This window comes from Narcine bancroftii, chromosome 1 (genome assembly GCF_036971445.1).
Source record: "Narcine bancroftii isolate sNarBan1 chromosome 1, sNarBan1.hap1, whole genome shotgun sequence".
Lineage (NCBI taxonomy): Eukaryota > Metazoa > Chordata > Chondrichthyes > Torpediniformes > Narcinidae > Narcine > Narcine bancroftii.
The window spans coordinates 50,804,855-50,819,995 of NC_091469.1; the positions used below are offsets into that span (position 1 = coordinate 50,804,855).

At 39.5% G+C, this 15,141-nt stretch overlaps 1 protein-coding gene across 5 annotated transcripts in view; it reads left to right on the forward strand.

The window, feature by feature from the left end:
- The window catches only part of mtap (methylthioadenosine phosphorylase), a 227,050-nt gene that overhangs the window by 177,715 nt on the left and 34,194 nt on the right, over nucleotides 1–15,141 (forward strand). For all 5 annotated transcript variants that reach the window (XM_069926833.1, XM_069926816.1, XM_069926842.1 and 2 more), the window contains one exon: nucleotides 8,241–8,363. In XM_069926833.1, the coding sequence (XP_069782934.1) occupies nucleotides 8,241–8,363 (123 nt within the window). The remainder of the gene's footprint in view (nucleotides 1–8,240; nucleotides 8,364–15,141) is intronic.

A 15,141-nucleotide genomic window follows, 5' to 3' on the forward strand; every position in this document is an offset into this window, starting at 1 on the left:
GAGAATGAGAAGCAAAAGACTTCCCTTCCCCCCCCCCCCCCCCCCCCACAACCAAGAATGACTGAGTGTCCATAGATTAATTTCCAGCACTCCCACAGTCTCACTGACTTCAGTCAGTGTCAACCCGACCTCCAGATCTCAGTTCCGATACCTGGTACCCCTTCAGCCAGTTCACAGACTGTATGAGTCCCTTGACCACAGATGCCTGCTTGGGTTTCTCACCTGGAGTCACCAACAGCCTGTGTATTCTTCAGCCTCAGAACCCATTGATGGTCCGCCACCGTGGTCACTGTCCCGTGGGGTTTCTCGGTGCCTTCAGGTGAAAGAGGTACTTTCACTGAAGAGACTAGCTATAATTGATATTCATATAGGAGGCAATTTCCTTAGATACCATATATGCAATAAAGTGGTAAATTATAGAGGAATATGGACAGAATTTTATTTCTAATTCCCTTCCTGCTGGATGGAAGATTTGGTCGCTTGCCTATCACAGTTTATCTTCTACCTCAGATACTCCTTCCTGTGAATACCTTTATTCTCTAATTTCCTCAATTCACAAAAATCTATTGACCTCAGCCTTGAACATCTGAGCATTCTGTTCCAAAAATTTTACATTCTATTGAAAAAAAACATTTTCCTTCTCTCACTCCAAAATACCCAACCCCTTATTCTGAGACTAATTTCCAAATAATCTATCCAGATAAATAAAGTCTCAGCACTCCCTCTGAGCAACAAAGCACCTGCAGTTAATTGTGGGAATGGATCTGTGGAACAGTTGATTTGTTGTTACTTTCTGAAATGATTCAGCAGTTCAACCATTTACAGTACATCAATTACTTCACCAGTCTACATAATTCAAATTCCAAGCTGTTGATTGCAGTGTGCAGAGAGTGGATTAGAGGAGATGTATGTTTCGAGCCAGCCAGTGACGATCATTATGTGAAAATGTGAATGTTGACTTAAGCCTGTCAGTACTTGGCATGATTTGTTTCGATGTCTTCAGGTGAAAGACATACTCTAGTAACATTGAGTGAGATAAGGGGAACATTTATTTCCTAGCACATTGTACCCACAATGTTGAAGGCCAGTCATTTCTACTATTGACCATCGTTTCGAGAGCTTATTGCTTTGTGTTGTGGCTAACCTTCCTCACCTGCCTCACCAAAAAGATACAACATAGATTTGCTACTGATTGCTGTGTTCAGCTTTGTTAAGAATTCCTGGCCAGATGCTGCGTAACCTGAGTATAGGTTCACAAGCACCTGGTTAAGATAATCCCTTGCAAGGATGATTAATAACTTCACCTTGACATTCACCAATATTATGAATCCTTTTAACCTTTGATGTCCTGGGTAATCAAGAACCTATTAATCTCTCGCTTAAACACACCCAATAACTGGGCCTCCGCCACTATTTGTGGCAACAAATGCCACAAATTCACCACCCTGTGGATAAATAAATTCCTCTGCATCTCTGTTCTAAGTGGCACCCTTTAATCCTAGTCCTCCAGAATCTATCGATTTCTGAAAGATCATTACCAATGCCTCCACAATCTCTACTGCTACTTCTTTCAGAATCTGAGGGTGCAATCCATCGGGTTTGGAAGACTTATCCACCCTTAGACCATTCAGCTTTATCAGTACCTTCTCCCTTGAAATAGTAACTGCACTCACTTCCCTTCTCCAGCATTTGTGTGTCAACAAAATCCTGTATTTTACCTTTCCCTTCCTTGATATCATTTGACATCTGGTACACTGCTAATATCATCCACAGTGAAAATTGATGCAAATACTCATTTAGTTCCTTTGCCATCTCCTTGTCTCCCATTATTATTTCTCTACCATCATTTTCTAGTGGTCATATATCTATCCTCACTTCTCTTTTACTCTTTATAGACCTGAAAAAGCTTTTTGTAACCTCTCTGATATTATTTGCTAGCCTCCTTTCACACTTCATTTCCCTCCTTATGAAATTTTTAGTTTCCCTCTTCATGTTTTTTTAAAACTTCACAATCCTCTATATTCCCACTAATTTTTGCTTCCTTGTCTGCCCTCTCTTGTTTTGATGACAACCACTGTTGTGACAGTTTTCCAGTCAAATATTTCCTATTTTTTGGAATATATTTATCCTGCACCTTCTTCATGTCTTGCAGAAATTCCATCCATTGCTGCTCTATCATGGTCCTGTCTAGTGCCCTCTTCCAATCTACTTTGGCCAGTTCCTCTCCCATGCCACTATAATTCCCTTTACTCCACTGATTATCTGACTTTAATTTTTCCTTGTTAAATCTCAAATTGAACTCATTTATATTGTGTTCACTGTCCCCTAATTGTTTCTTTACCCTAAGCTCTCTGTTCACACTTGGTACATCACACAACAACCATTCCAGGGCAGCCAATCCCCTTAGTGGGCTCATCAACAATCTGTTCTAAAAAGCCACCTTGCAGGCATTCTACAAAGTCTTTCTCTTGAGATCCAGTCCTAACCTAGATTTTCCCAATCTTTCTTTCTTCTTTTCTTTCTTTGGCTTGGCTTCACGGACGAAGATTTATGGAGGGGGTAAAAAGTCCACGTCAGCTTGTATGTTAAAAACCCAACATTGCCCCCTGACATACCTTTTCTGTTTGCTGTTGTAATTTATTGTCCACATCCAGTATGTTGTCCATATTGTTTGCAGGTCTGTATATAACTGCCAACAGTGTACATTTACCCTTGCCATTTCTTTCTTCTGATCCTATGTCATCTCTTTTCATGATTTAATGTTATTCCTTACCAACAGAGCCATGCCTCCCCTCTGCTTTCCTTCCTATCCTTTCAATACACTGTGTAAGGGATATCTAGATCCTCTACCAAGAACAAAAAATGGAAGACAGAATTCTTATCAGAGTAATAAATTACCTCATTAGTCAACACTTTTACCTTTATGACAAATCAAAGGTTATAAAAGCAATTCAAAAAGGGTCCTCACAGTGATTGAAATTTTAAATTCAAATTGGAAATTAAGCATCTAATCTTCTCTAAGTTTAAACATGATATGACATCACGTAGCCATTGAGCCTGATTAGACGGGATAACGTCCCTCCATTTGAGCAACACTGCCCACCTAGCCATAAGAGAAATAAAAGCTAATACATGCAGATCAGATGTCATTAAAGTTATGTCACTCTCTCCAATAATATCAAATAAAGCAGTTAGGGGATTTGGTTTAAAATTAACTTTAAAAGCATAGAGAAAGTTTGAAATACTTCATTCCAATATTTCTCAAGACTGGCATGTCCAGAACCTATGAATTAATGAAGCTTCTCCATTGTTGAATTTATCACAATGAAGAGATACATCCACATAAAAATGAGATCGTTTGACTTTGGACATGAGCCCTATGGACTACTTTAAATTGTAGGAAAGAGTGGCAGGCACTTAAAAAAGAGGTATTAACCAATTTGAAAATTAGATTCCAAGTTTCATTAGGAATTAAAAGCTGTAGGTCCTGTTCCCAGGCTTTTTTTATTTTATTTTATTCCCAACAACATATCATAAATGTTAGATATTAAACCATTATAGAAGAGTTATAATTAAAAATTACATCAGTTAAATTCTTATCATTCCTCTTAGGAAATGTATGAAATTGAGATTGAAAAAAATGAGTATTTGTTAGACCGTATTTAACTAAAAGTTGTTCAAAGGAGGCGACACTTCCCTCGACAAATAAATCTTTAAAATATTTAATGCCAAATCTATACCATTCTTTAAAAGTTACATCAATCATGGAAGGTTTAAAGAAATAATTTAAAAAAATAGGATTGGAGAGAGAAAGAACTCATTAAACCCAAATGTTTTCTAAATCTTTAAAGTATGTTCAACCACCGGATTATTAGTTAATTTATTTAAAGATATAGGAAGTGAGGATCCAAGAAGAGAAATGAAAGAAAATTTTGTAACAGAATTAGATTCCAGAGAGATCCATATTGGACAGTCTTCACAGTTTTTATAATATAACCAAAATGCAAGATTTCGTTTATTGACTGTCCAATAACAAAATCTAAAGTTTGGTAAAGCTAAACCTCGATTCTCCAATGACATTTTAGTCACACTCTCTGATGGCCACATCATATCTGCCAATCTGTAGCTGTACTACAAGGTCGTCCACTTTATTTCTTTTGCTGCATGCTTTAAAATACAAAACTCTTACCCCATTATTTGCTACATTTGACTCTCTGTCCCTGTTGCATTGCAACTCCTCCCTCTGGCTGCAATATTGCCCAGTCTGCTTTTCCTTCCACACAAACTCCCTACCAGTTGCACCCACTTGTGTGCCTCTTCCTCTGCATCTTCAGACCAAAAATGTAATGATCACCCATATTCTTGAAATGGCATCAATAGGGCAAAGGTGGGGTTTAAAAATCATAAAAGCTACTTTAACATCACCTCCAACAATTTTCACAGTCCACAGCCTCTCAGTCTCCTGAGACTCCATCTCAGAAAGCAACCATAGATCAATTTCCCACAGATCTATTGCCACTGTGTAGAATAATCACTGTACAGTGACAATTCTACACAGCAGAATTTGTATTCTAAGTGGTGAGCTTACATGTTGAAAAAGAGTTGGCAGATTATTAAGGAACCTTTTGTACCTTACAGTAAATAATTATATTTGCCCTGTCCCATATTCGTTGGACTGTGTACAAGATACAGAATAATTGTGGGGGTGTCACATTTCATTAGAAATGGGCATGATCATGGATTATCAATGAAAGTGAAGGAACCTGGAACCTAGTCTCCAAGTCAAAGAACCTGCCTGGTTTTCTGGCATTGTTTGGTCGCAGAAGATCCAATGTGCCAGGATGTAGATCCTGAGCCACCTCTTCAAATCAAAATATCCAACTTGGCGATGCAAGCTGAAAGATTGTGACTCAATCATTCTAAACATTGGATTGGTGAAGGACAGCCACATCATTTTCACAGGTTAACTGTTTTTCTAAAAGTGAAGCAAAACTGCTAGAGCAATTCAGCCAGTGAAGCAACATCTCGGGAATGGTAGAGGAAATAAGCAACATTTCGGGTTGACACCCTGCATCAGGGCCGAGAGTGAAGAGGAAAATCAGCCAGCATAAAGAGGTGAGTGGTCAGGTAGGGGGTGATAAGTGATAGGTGGAATCATGAGAAATGGGCAGGATGGGCAAATGAGGAAAATAAACAAAGGGGATGGGGATGATAAATGAAACCAGGTAAGAGAAGAATGCTGAGTGAATGGAGTTAGGTGGGAATAGGGAATTCTTTGATTTTTTTTCTCTCTCCTCTGCTCATGAATCCAAACTCCTCACTGCTTTGTGGGAGACTGAGGAGCAAAGTCCAGTGGGGTTTTGGCAAATGTAAGTGCAAATGCAAAGCAACAAACACAGAGAAGAATTAGGTCAATGGTTACTTGTCACTGCATTCAAGATCTCGATACAAATTTTGCCTTGCAATTGACCCATTTTTGTACTTCATCCATTTCAATTTCACTGACAAATAGATTTTCATTCATCATTTACATATCAGGTAGATTACAATATTTTTGGTATCTGTTCTGGCATCTTCTGTGCATCTGGTGTAAAACACATAGTAGACCCAGGCCCTTACATTGAAAAGTACAACTGTGTTCATTGCACATCTGAACATCACTTTAAAGAGTTTTATTCCCTTGTATGCTGTTAAGCTTACTCAAGCAGAAGTAGGCTCCCCACAATCTGTGAAGCCAGCTTCTGCGTGACATATGCAATACATTCAAAATATTCAGTAAACTGTATTTTGGATATCCAAATACAAAAAAAACGTTACTTGTCCAGGATTGGAAGGCTCTTGTGGAGGTACACTTTTAGTTTTGGCTCCCAGTATCATCAAGACCACCCTCCACCCCTCTCCTGCTTACTTTGTCTATCAGCCCATTGAAACAAATTTTAAACAAGGGGGATATAATGGATTTCAGGAACAGAATTGGAATAAGAGAGGTGATATTTCAATGGCTAATACCTCCATTCACCCTGTCTCTAGATCACACTTAGTTTTTATACATCTCATTGAGAAACTGTGGGAAAGTACCAGCACCAAGCCCAGCCACAAGGGTTTGAGTAGAACCAGGGCATAAGGAGGGGTGTGTAGAGCAAGTAACTGTTTAAAAATTAGCAGACAGTTTTGGCTTTGTCCCCTGTCAAAGCCATCAAATAATTGTTTCTTACATTCAGAAGTGTACAAAATAATTGAAATATTGAAAAATTACTGAAAATGAAAATTGAGGAGGAAAAAAAAATTAATTCCACCAACGGTGGGAAATGGCTGCCATTAAGTTTATGCCTCCAACAGAAGTGCAGGGGTCCCAAACTTATCATCAACATATATAAGAAATCAACAGCATTTCTCCATAAGACCAAGCTATTGTTGCCTGAGGTGGCATCAGCACTTTACAGCCTTTGAGACACTGAGCTTTCCAGCTATTCATCCGACAATCTTCACATCTTCTACACCCATGTTGCTTAACACATTTTTTTTTGCTTTCTTTTGATTTCTGATAGATTCTTTCATTTTCTTTTACTATGAGTATGTGTATGTGTGTGAAGCATGCATTTTGTTGAGCGTGCATTGTGTGTGTGTCTGCACTGTGTGCATGTGCTTGTGAGCATGTTACATGAGTTTTGCTGAGCATGTGCACTGTTTTGGATGTGCATGTGTTCGTGTGTTTTCAAGTTTATTATCATTCAATTGTACAAATACAACCCAATGAAACAGTGTTCTCCGGTCCTCGGTGCAAAAATACACAAACATACATACAGATATAATGCACATACAAACAAATGATACATATGCAATAGGTATATACACATAAAAATAAATAGAGTTTGTATGAGCAGTTCATTATTCAGCATTCTGTAGGAAAAAGCTGTTTCTCAACCTGGTGGTGCTGGCTCTAATACTCCTGTATCTCTTTCGTGAAGCAAGTAGCTGGAAGATGCTGCTTACGGGGTGATAGGGGTCCTCAAGGATTTTGCAAGCCCTCTTCAGACCATGATCCCAGTATTTCACATCGATCGAGAGGAGGGAGGCTCCAGTGATCCTTTCTGCCGCTCTTAAGGTCTCCAGTCCAATGGTCTACAGCAACCATATCATACTGTGTGGTAGCCAGCCAAGAAGCTTTCGATCTATAGAAGATTCACAGGATGATGGCCAATAGCCTTGCCTGCCTCAGTCTTCCCAGGACGTGCAGTCGCTGTTGCGCCTTCCTGACAAATCAGTACGTGTTGTGTGTCCAGGACAGGTCACTTTTTAAACAGACTCTGAGTAACGGTGCTTTGAACGATCTTCCGCATTCAGGACAGGTAGTTCCAGATGGCAGATCGGGCTTTTATTGTTGCTGCTTCTCTTTCCATTTACTTTTCTTTTAGTTCTGCACATCTGTTGCCTTCGAAAGTTACTGTTCCTTCTCGGATGATGGTTTGTCAGTTTCCTGTCCTTGGCATTGGTTTCCCAATTGTTAATGTCAATGTTATATTTCTTCATGTTGGATTTTAAGACGTATTTGAATCTCTTGTTGTCCACCTCTTTTACGTTTGCTTTCTTTAAGGTGGGAGAAGAAGATTTGTTTCAGCAGACATTTCTCTTCCATCTGAACAACACTGGATTTGATCCCCGGTCCTTATTGCTGGTGCTATATCAGCACTGCACTAACCGCTATTCTAACCGTGCCACCCATTTGAAAGATTAAATACGGCAATCAATATATTCTTTAAATGAGCATTGAATGAGTGCTCACGTCCTTAAATGTAGCTTGAACACACCATTCTGATTTAAAGGTGAAGGCATTTAAAATAAGTCAAATTAATCCCTAATATTCCATTGAGATGTGGTTCAGATGGGAAGTAAATATTCAGCTTCAACATCATGACTTCAGTAATTTCACTATCATTTTTCACAATGCCTCAGCAGTTCAAGTGTCATGGTTGCATTATTCTTCACAGGAATATCTGCAACAGAATGTGTAACTCAGCTACCTTTAATAGACAAGCACTCTACTATAGTGTACTCTTGAGGACAAGGTTAGGGAAGGATAAGAGAAGAATTCTAAAGCTGGGAACAATTGAATGGAAATTTATAAGAATTTCTTTTTGAGAACAAGTTGCCATGTTTTCCTTTTTCTGTTTTATTGTAGAAGGATAACTATATTAGTCAATTGTTTTATTTAATTATTTTTCTCTCATTTGAATCTGCAGGTAACTGTGGAAAAGGTTCTCAAAATACTGGAGGAGAATGCAAACAAGGCATTGACAATAATTCTTGCTGCAGTTCCACAGATTGCATCCATGGATTGGTATGAAAGCATTAAGAATTTGAAAGTAAGTTGTGAAAATACAGCAGAAGAGTGTTTGATAGAAACTCATCTGAAACATCTTTGGTTTGTTGTGGCTGTGTGTAAATCCAAAGTCTCCATTGTAAAGCAATTGACATCAAACCTGATGTTGTCTGAAGCATGGTAGAAATTAGTCCCTCATGTTTGCTTTAAAAGTGCACATCTAATAATGGCTGTTGATTGTACTCCACCTCTAAAATCCAGCTTCTTCAAAGAAGTTGTTACGAGTCCAGAAGACTCCAAAACCCAGCATCAATAGATATTCACCAAGACAAATGGTTACTTAAACAAAAGTTGCTTTTAATTATCTTTAAACATGAAAATAGAATCAACTTTAACTTATCACTATTGACTTACTTAACCCCCTTCTAATTCTAAGCGCACGTGTATGTAATATGTGTGTAAGTTCAGATAAGTTCTTTAGATCACAGTCCAATCTCACGTCTCATTCCTCCAAGTTCATTGGTTGCAGGCAATTCTTATACTGTGCACAGAATTTAACATTTATAAAATTCACCAGGCTTTGCTGCTTGAAAGGTAAATGGTTACCGCTCAGGAAGGTACTTGTCGGTTTTAAAAGAGAGATATGTTGTTCCAGGACATCCACAACTGATGTACTTCCATCTGCCACTTCAGTGTCTTGCTGATGAAACCTGCCCCTTCAGGGTTCTCCAGATGATAACCTCTTTCCTTCAGGTCATCACAGAGTTCCTTTTTGTTTCTCTTATTCCAAGTGAAACATTAGATAGCCAGTCCTCTCCTTTTGCATGAACCACAAGGGCTTTGACCAGGCCGTCTTCCAAATGGGCTTTTCCACAAGCTTGCCAGCTTGTCCTGTTCCAGTCCCAGCTGCTTCTGCTGGCTGTAAAACTGTAGAAGTCTTTCTCTCTCTCTCTCTCTCTCTCTCTCTCTCTCTCTCTCTCTCTCTCTCTCTCTCTGAGAGAAAGCCTGTTTGACTCTCTATGGTTGCAAAACCACATGACCCTCTTAGAACAGCAAGTTCTCTTCCAGACAGAAGGCGGCTCCGACAGGATCTTTCATCTGTTGCCTTTTTGTAAAAAGCAATCCATTAGTGCTCTTGGGCACTCTCCAAAGCTCTTGCAAAATTTGTTGACCCCGACATGTCTAGCATGGGGCAGAGCTCCAGTATTTTTAATAAGATCTGTTTTAAAGTGTTTGTATGTGTCCTACTCTAACAAACCTTTCCCAATTTATCTCCCAAAAACATATCTATATACTCTGTCACAAAGTCAATAAATGAAAGTTTATTTAAGCTGGCAATAACTCTACCAACAGTTGGAAACATCTTTGTTCAAGGTCATAAATCTGTGTATTTAAGTACCTGAACTGTAATCCAAATGAAATTCAAGCACACCAGCCACAATGTTCCAATCATTGTATTGAAATCTAAGAGACATTCATGCAAGAATTTCTGATATGTTAACTCAAAGTTGAAAAATTACTTCTGTATATTTTAATCATTCTTTTATTTTCAGCGTTCACAACTTTAGACTAGAACTAGAGCAAACAGTGAGACAGCCCCTGTTGAGAAGTCGGTTAAGAATCTGGAAATCCCCTGTTCGATTGGAGCAAGACATCTTTTCAACAGAGGCATTTGTTTACTTAGGCATGATATTTGGGGGAAATCCATCAGTACATGCACTAAGCATTTAAAATGTCAGTCTTACAATGGTAATTCCATCATTGTAAAAACACAGTGCTGGAGAAACTCAGCAGGTCAAACAGTGTACTTCATAGAGCAAAGATAAAGATACATAACCAAAGTTTCAGGCTTGAGCCCTTCATGAAGATATGAACAAAATGTGGGCAGGCGCCCAAACAAAATGGTGGGTGACAGGGGGAGGAGCACAGACCCACAAGTAGGAGGTAATAGGTAGATAAGGGAAGGAGTACCCACCAGCAAATGAGAAGAGGGGGGTGGCACTGTGAATAGAAAGGGAAGGGGTGGAAAGCTGGAAGAAAGAAGACAGGGATGGGAAAGAGAGGGAGAACAGGGAGTAGGCTAGCAAAAACTGGAGGTCGATGATGATGCATGAGGTTAGAGAGTTCCCAGATGGAAAATTAGGTGTTGCTGCTCAATTTATGGGTGGTTTGGGCTTGATGGAACAGGAGACCTTGGACAGATGTCAGCGTGGAAGTGGAGCACAGATATGAAATGGTTGGCTACTGGGAGATCCCTGTCACTGATGCAGACAGAGCGAAGGTGCTCAGCAAACCATCTCCTGGTCTGCATCCAGTCTTTCCAATGTAGAGAAGACTACAATGGGAGCCCTGGATACAGTAGATCATTCCCGCAGAAATGACAAGTGTAGTGTTGCTTCTCTTAGAAGGCCTATTTGGGGCCCCTAATAGTGGTGAGGGAGGAGGTGTGGGCACAAGTAGGGCACTTTCTGTGGCTGCAGGGTAAGGTGCCTATGGGACAATTCATGGGAAGGGATGAGTGGAAGAGGGAGTCATGGAGGAAGCTATGCCTTTGGAAGGCAGAGAAGGGAAGAGGTGTTTGGTGGTCGAATTGTTTTATAGGTGATGCAAATTATGGAGGATAATGTGTTGGATGTAGAGGCTGGTGGGGTGATGGTGAAGACGATGGGAATTTTGTTTTTGTTACATCTGCTGGCAGAGGGGCCCAGGGCAGGTAAGTGGAAAATGGAGGAGATGCAGGTAAGGTCCGAGTTGATGGTGGGGAAGCCTTGTTTTAGGAAGAAGGACATTTGGAATGTTCTGGACTGGAAGACCTCATCTTGGGAATGGATATGACTGAGACAGCGGAATTGAGAGAAAAGAATATAATCCTTGCAAGGGACTAGGTAAGAAGAACTGTAGTCAAGGTAGTTGTGGGAGTTAGTAGATTTGTAAAAAAAAGTCTGTAGAAAACTTTTCTCACGAGATGGAGGCAGAGGGAGATGGATCTGGGTGAAGGGCTCAAGTCCTAAACGTTGGTTATGTATCTTAATCTTTGCTATATAAAGTACATTATTTGACCTCCCGAGTTCCTCCAGCTTTGTATTTTTACTTCAAATCACAGTAAATGCATACTTACGTTTTTACTTCAATTCCCTCATTGTCCCATGTCAATTTTAATTCCCACTTAGGTCATTATTGCTTTTCAGTAAGGCAAATATGATGATAAAAATAATTAAAATCTTTTATTGAAGGCAATCAATGCTTAACAGATAGTGGAGGCCAAAAATATATTGTATCAAAAGGTCTTATTGCATGAGACACACATCTTAAAGATTCATGCATACTCAAATACTACTCAAGTTTCCCTTAAAAAAAATGTCAAATGATAGTTATTTTTCAAAGATAGATATTATTAAGTAAAAATTTAACCAATTAAAATCTACAATTTAAACTAAGTATTCAGAACTTCTCAACTTCTCAAATTGTATGAGTGTCCATTTTAGAGCTGCACCTGCTGTTCTTGGTCAGCTGTGAGAGTTCAAATGTTCTTGGTGTTTCTTCACCCCACCAGCCCAGTGGATATTTGAGGGTAGCCCAAGCTTCAAGAGGTTCCTAAATCTTGTCACTGCCCATTGTGGGAGTATTTCAAAACCCACAATCCCTCAAGCCCAATGATCTAATTGACACCCATGATTGCAGATTCATGCTTCTGTGATGGATTTATCTGTCTCTATTAGCAACTCCATTATTTGGGGTGTCCCTTCTGCACAGCTGCCAATATGAGTTTATTCTTCCTCAATAAGTAGTGATGAGTTTTCAACGTATTTCTTAGCCTATAACTTACTAACACTGAGCTATCAATAAGCTTGCTGTTCAATGAAAAGATAGTGAATAATATATTGTTAACCTCTTCAGATGCTTTAAATTCCATTCAACATACCTGATCCAGCTCTTCATTCTCTGCACCACAATTTCATAATAAGACCATAAGATATGGGAGCAGGAGTAAACCATTCAGCTACTCTGAGCCTGCTCTAACATTCAATAAGATCATTACTGATCTGATCATTGACTCAACTCCACCTACCTGCCTTTTCCCCCATATCCCTTAATTCCTTTTTTTAATGTAAAAAATCTAACTGTTTAATGAAGTAGCCTCAACTGCTTCCTGGGGCAGAGAATTCCATAGAATTCTAGAAAAAAGATTTTCCTCATCTCCATCTTAAATCTACTCCCCTGAATCTTGAGGCTGTGACCCCTAGTTCTGTTCTCACCTACCAGTGAAAACAATTTTCTTACCTCTACCTTAATCTATCCCTTTCATAATTTTATAGGTTTCTAGAAGATCTCCTCTCATTCTTCTGAATTCATATGAATATAATCCCAGACAAATTTAGTCTCTCCTTGTAGGTCAACCCCCTCATCTCTGGGAACAACCTGCTGAACCTCCTCTGGACTGCTTCCAAAGCTAGTATATCCTTCCTCAAGAATCGAGACCAGAACTGCACACAGTACTCCAGCTGCAGCCTCACCAGTACATTGTACAGTTGCAACTTGACCTCCCTGCTCTTGAATTCCTCTAGTAACATTCCATTTCCCATCTTAATAACCTGTTGTACCTGCAGCCCAACTTTTTGCGATTCATGTACAAACACTCCCAAGTCCTTCTGCACGACAGCATGCTGCAGTTTTTCACCATTTGAATAATAGTCCGCTCTTCTATTTTCCTACCAAAGTGGTTGACCTCACATTTACTAACATTGCCCACTCACCTATCTTAACTATATCCATCTGCAGCCTCTCCACATCCTCTGTACAATTTGCTTTTCCACTCAATTTAGTATCATCCGCAAACTTGACTACACTGCACTCTGTCCCAAATCATCAATGCAAGTGGTGAACAGCTGTGGGCCCAGCATTGACCCCTGCATCCCCCCACTTACCACTGTCTGCCAATCAGAAAAACACCCATTTATCCTAACTCTCTGCCTTCTGTCAGTTAACCATTCCTCAATCTATGCCATTATACTTCCTCCAACTTCATTTATTTGTATTGATAAGTCTCTTGTGCAGCACCTTATCAAACGCCTTCTGGAAATCCAAATGTACAACATCAACCTGTTCCCCTCTATCTACCGCACCCATTATATCCTCCAAGAACTCCAGAAAGTTTGTCAAACAAGACCTTCCCTTTCGGAATCCTGATGGAACCCCTTTGTTCTAAATGTTTCACCATTTCATCCTTAATGACAGCTACAAGCATTTTCCCAACTACAGACATTAGCTAACTGGCCGATAGTTACCCATCTTCTGCCTACATTCCTTTTTAAAAAGTGGTGTGACATTTTCTCTCTTCCAATCTGCCGGGACCTACTCAGAGAATTTTGGTAAATGACTACCAACGCATCGACTATAACTCCCACCATTTCCCTCAGTACCCTGTGATGCATCCCATCAGGACCAGGGGATTTGCCCATTATATTCCAAGGCAAATTGGACCACTGACTTAACCTGTTGTTACTTCCTCAGGGACTTACATATCCATGCCACATACACTGTGTGATTATACTTAAAACATTGGTATGTTTTGACTAGAGCACTCAGAGGCTGGGAAGCTTCTATAACAGCCACTGCAAAACATATTCCACCCATGCTCTGCAGTCTTCCAGGCTCTAGCTCTCATATAATTAAGATTTCCTGCCACTTGTAAGCATACACATGCCTCCCTAGTAGTGAAGATAATCATTCTGCTATTACCATCTCTTACTCCCTGTCTGCATTCACGTTCTTCAGCAATTACATACATGCAGCTCTTCTGTGCTCCATCTCAAAAATCAAATGCAGTTTTATATACATCTTGTTATCCAGCTCATACACCAAAGTATCCTTCAGTGTCTGCTCTGAAAATGTCCATAATTGTAATCAATGTCTTTCACATGATGGTGTATTTGCTGGCCAACTTCCAGTGTTTGGTTGTCATACCAAATCTCTATCCCTTGAAATTGTCTAAAGACACAGGATTAACATTTAGTGTTTTTACAATATCCTCATAAGAGTCTCCTTTCTTGATCTGTAGCATTAAAACAATGGCTGTTCCTAAAGTTCCAGTCATTTTACTGCTAATAATTGCCTTCCACTTTCTGTGCTGTTTTGATCTATTTTCTTTATTCACGACTTCAGGTGTGTTGTTTACCCTGAGAAACATCTCTGACCACCCAACAGCTCAAAACAACTCATTCCTGGGAATATTTCCTGAGTGTTAGAGTCTAGTGAATTGTAATGTATGTATATTGCACTCCACATGTAAAATTTGATTCCATTGAAGTGATTGAAGTCAGTTATGGAAGCAGCATACAGAGTGTGTGTTTTATCACAACCATGCAATCAGAGGACAAATTTTTACCCCATAACATTTCAACTGGGAGAAAACTGGACAGATTCTCAGACCTGGGACAGCACGGTTGGCATTAGTGGTTATCACAATACCTTTACAGCACCAACGCTCGGGACCGGGGTTTGAATCCCACGCTGTCTGTAAGGAATTTGTACATTCTCCCTGTGTCTGCGTGGGTTTTCCCTCGGTTTACTCCCACTGTTCAAAATGTACCAGGGGTGTAGGTTAATTGAGCAGCACGGACTACTTTTTTTTTAAAAATGAATTTAAATTTTTAAAAATCTTTAATACCAGTTCTCATTTTGATCTTACAATGGTCATAGTATGATCTATTCACTTAATCTGTACAAATAATGATAGCTTTTGCTTTATCTATTTTCATATAAAATTTCATTTACCTATCAAGACTCAGATGAGAGGGACATTAAAATGCCGAAGGATTATA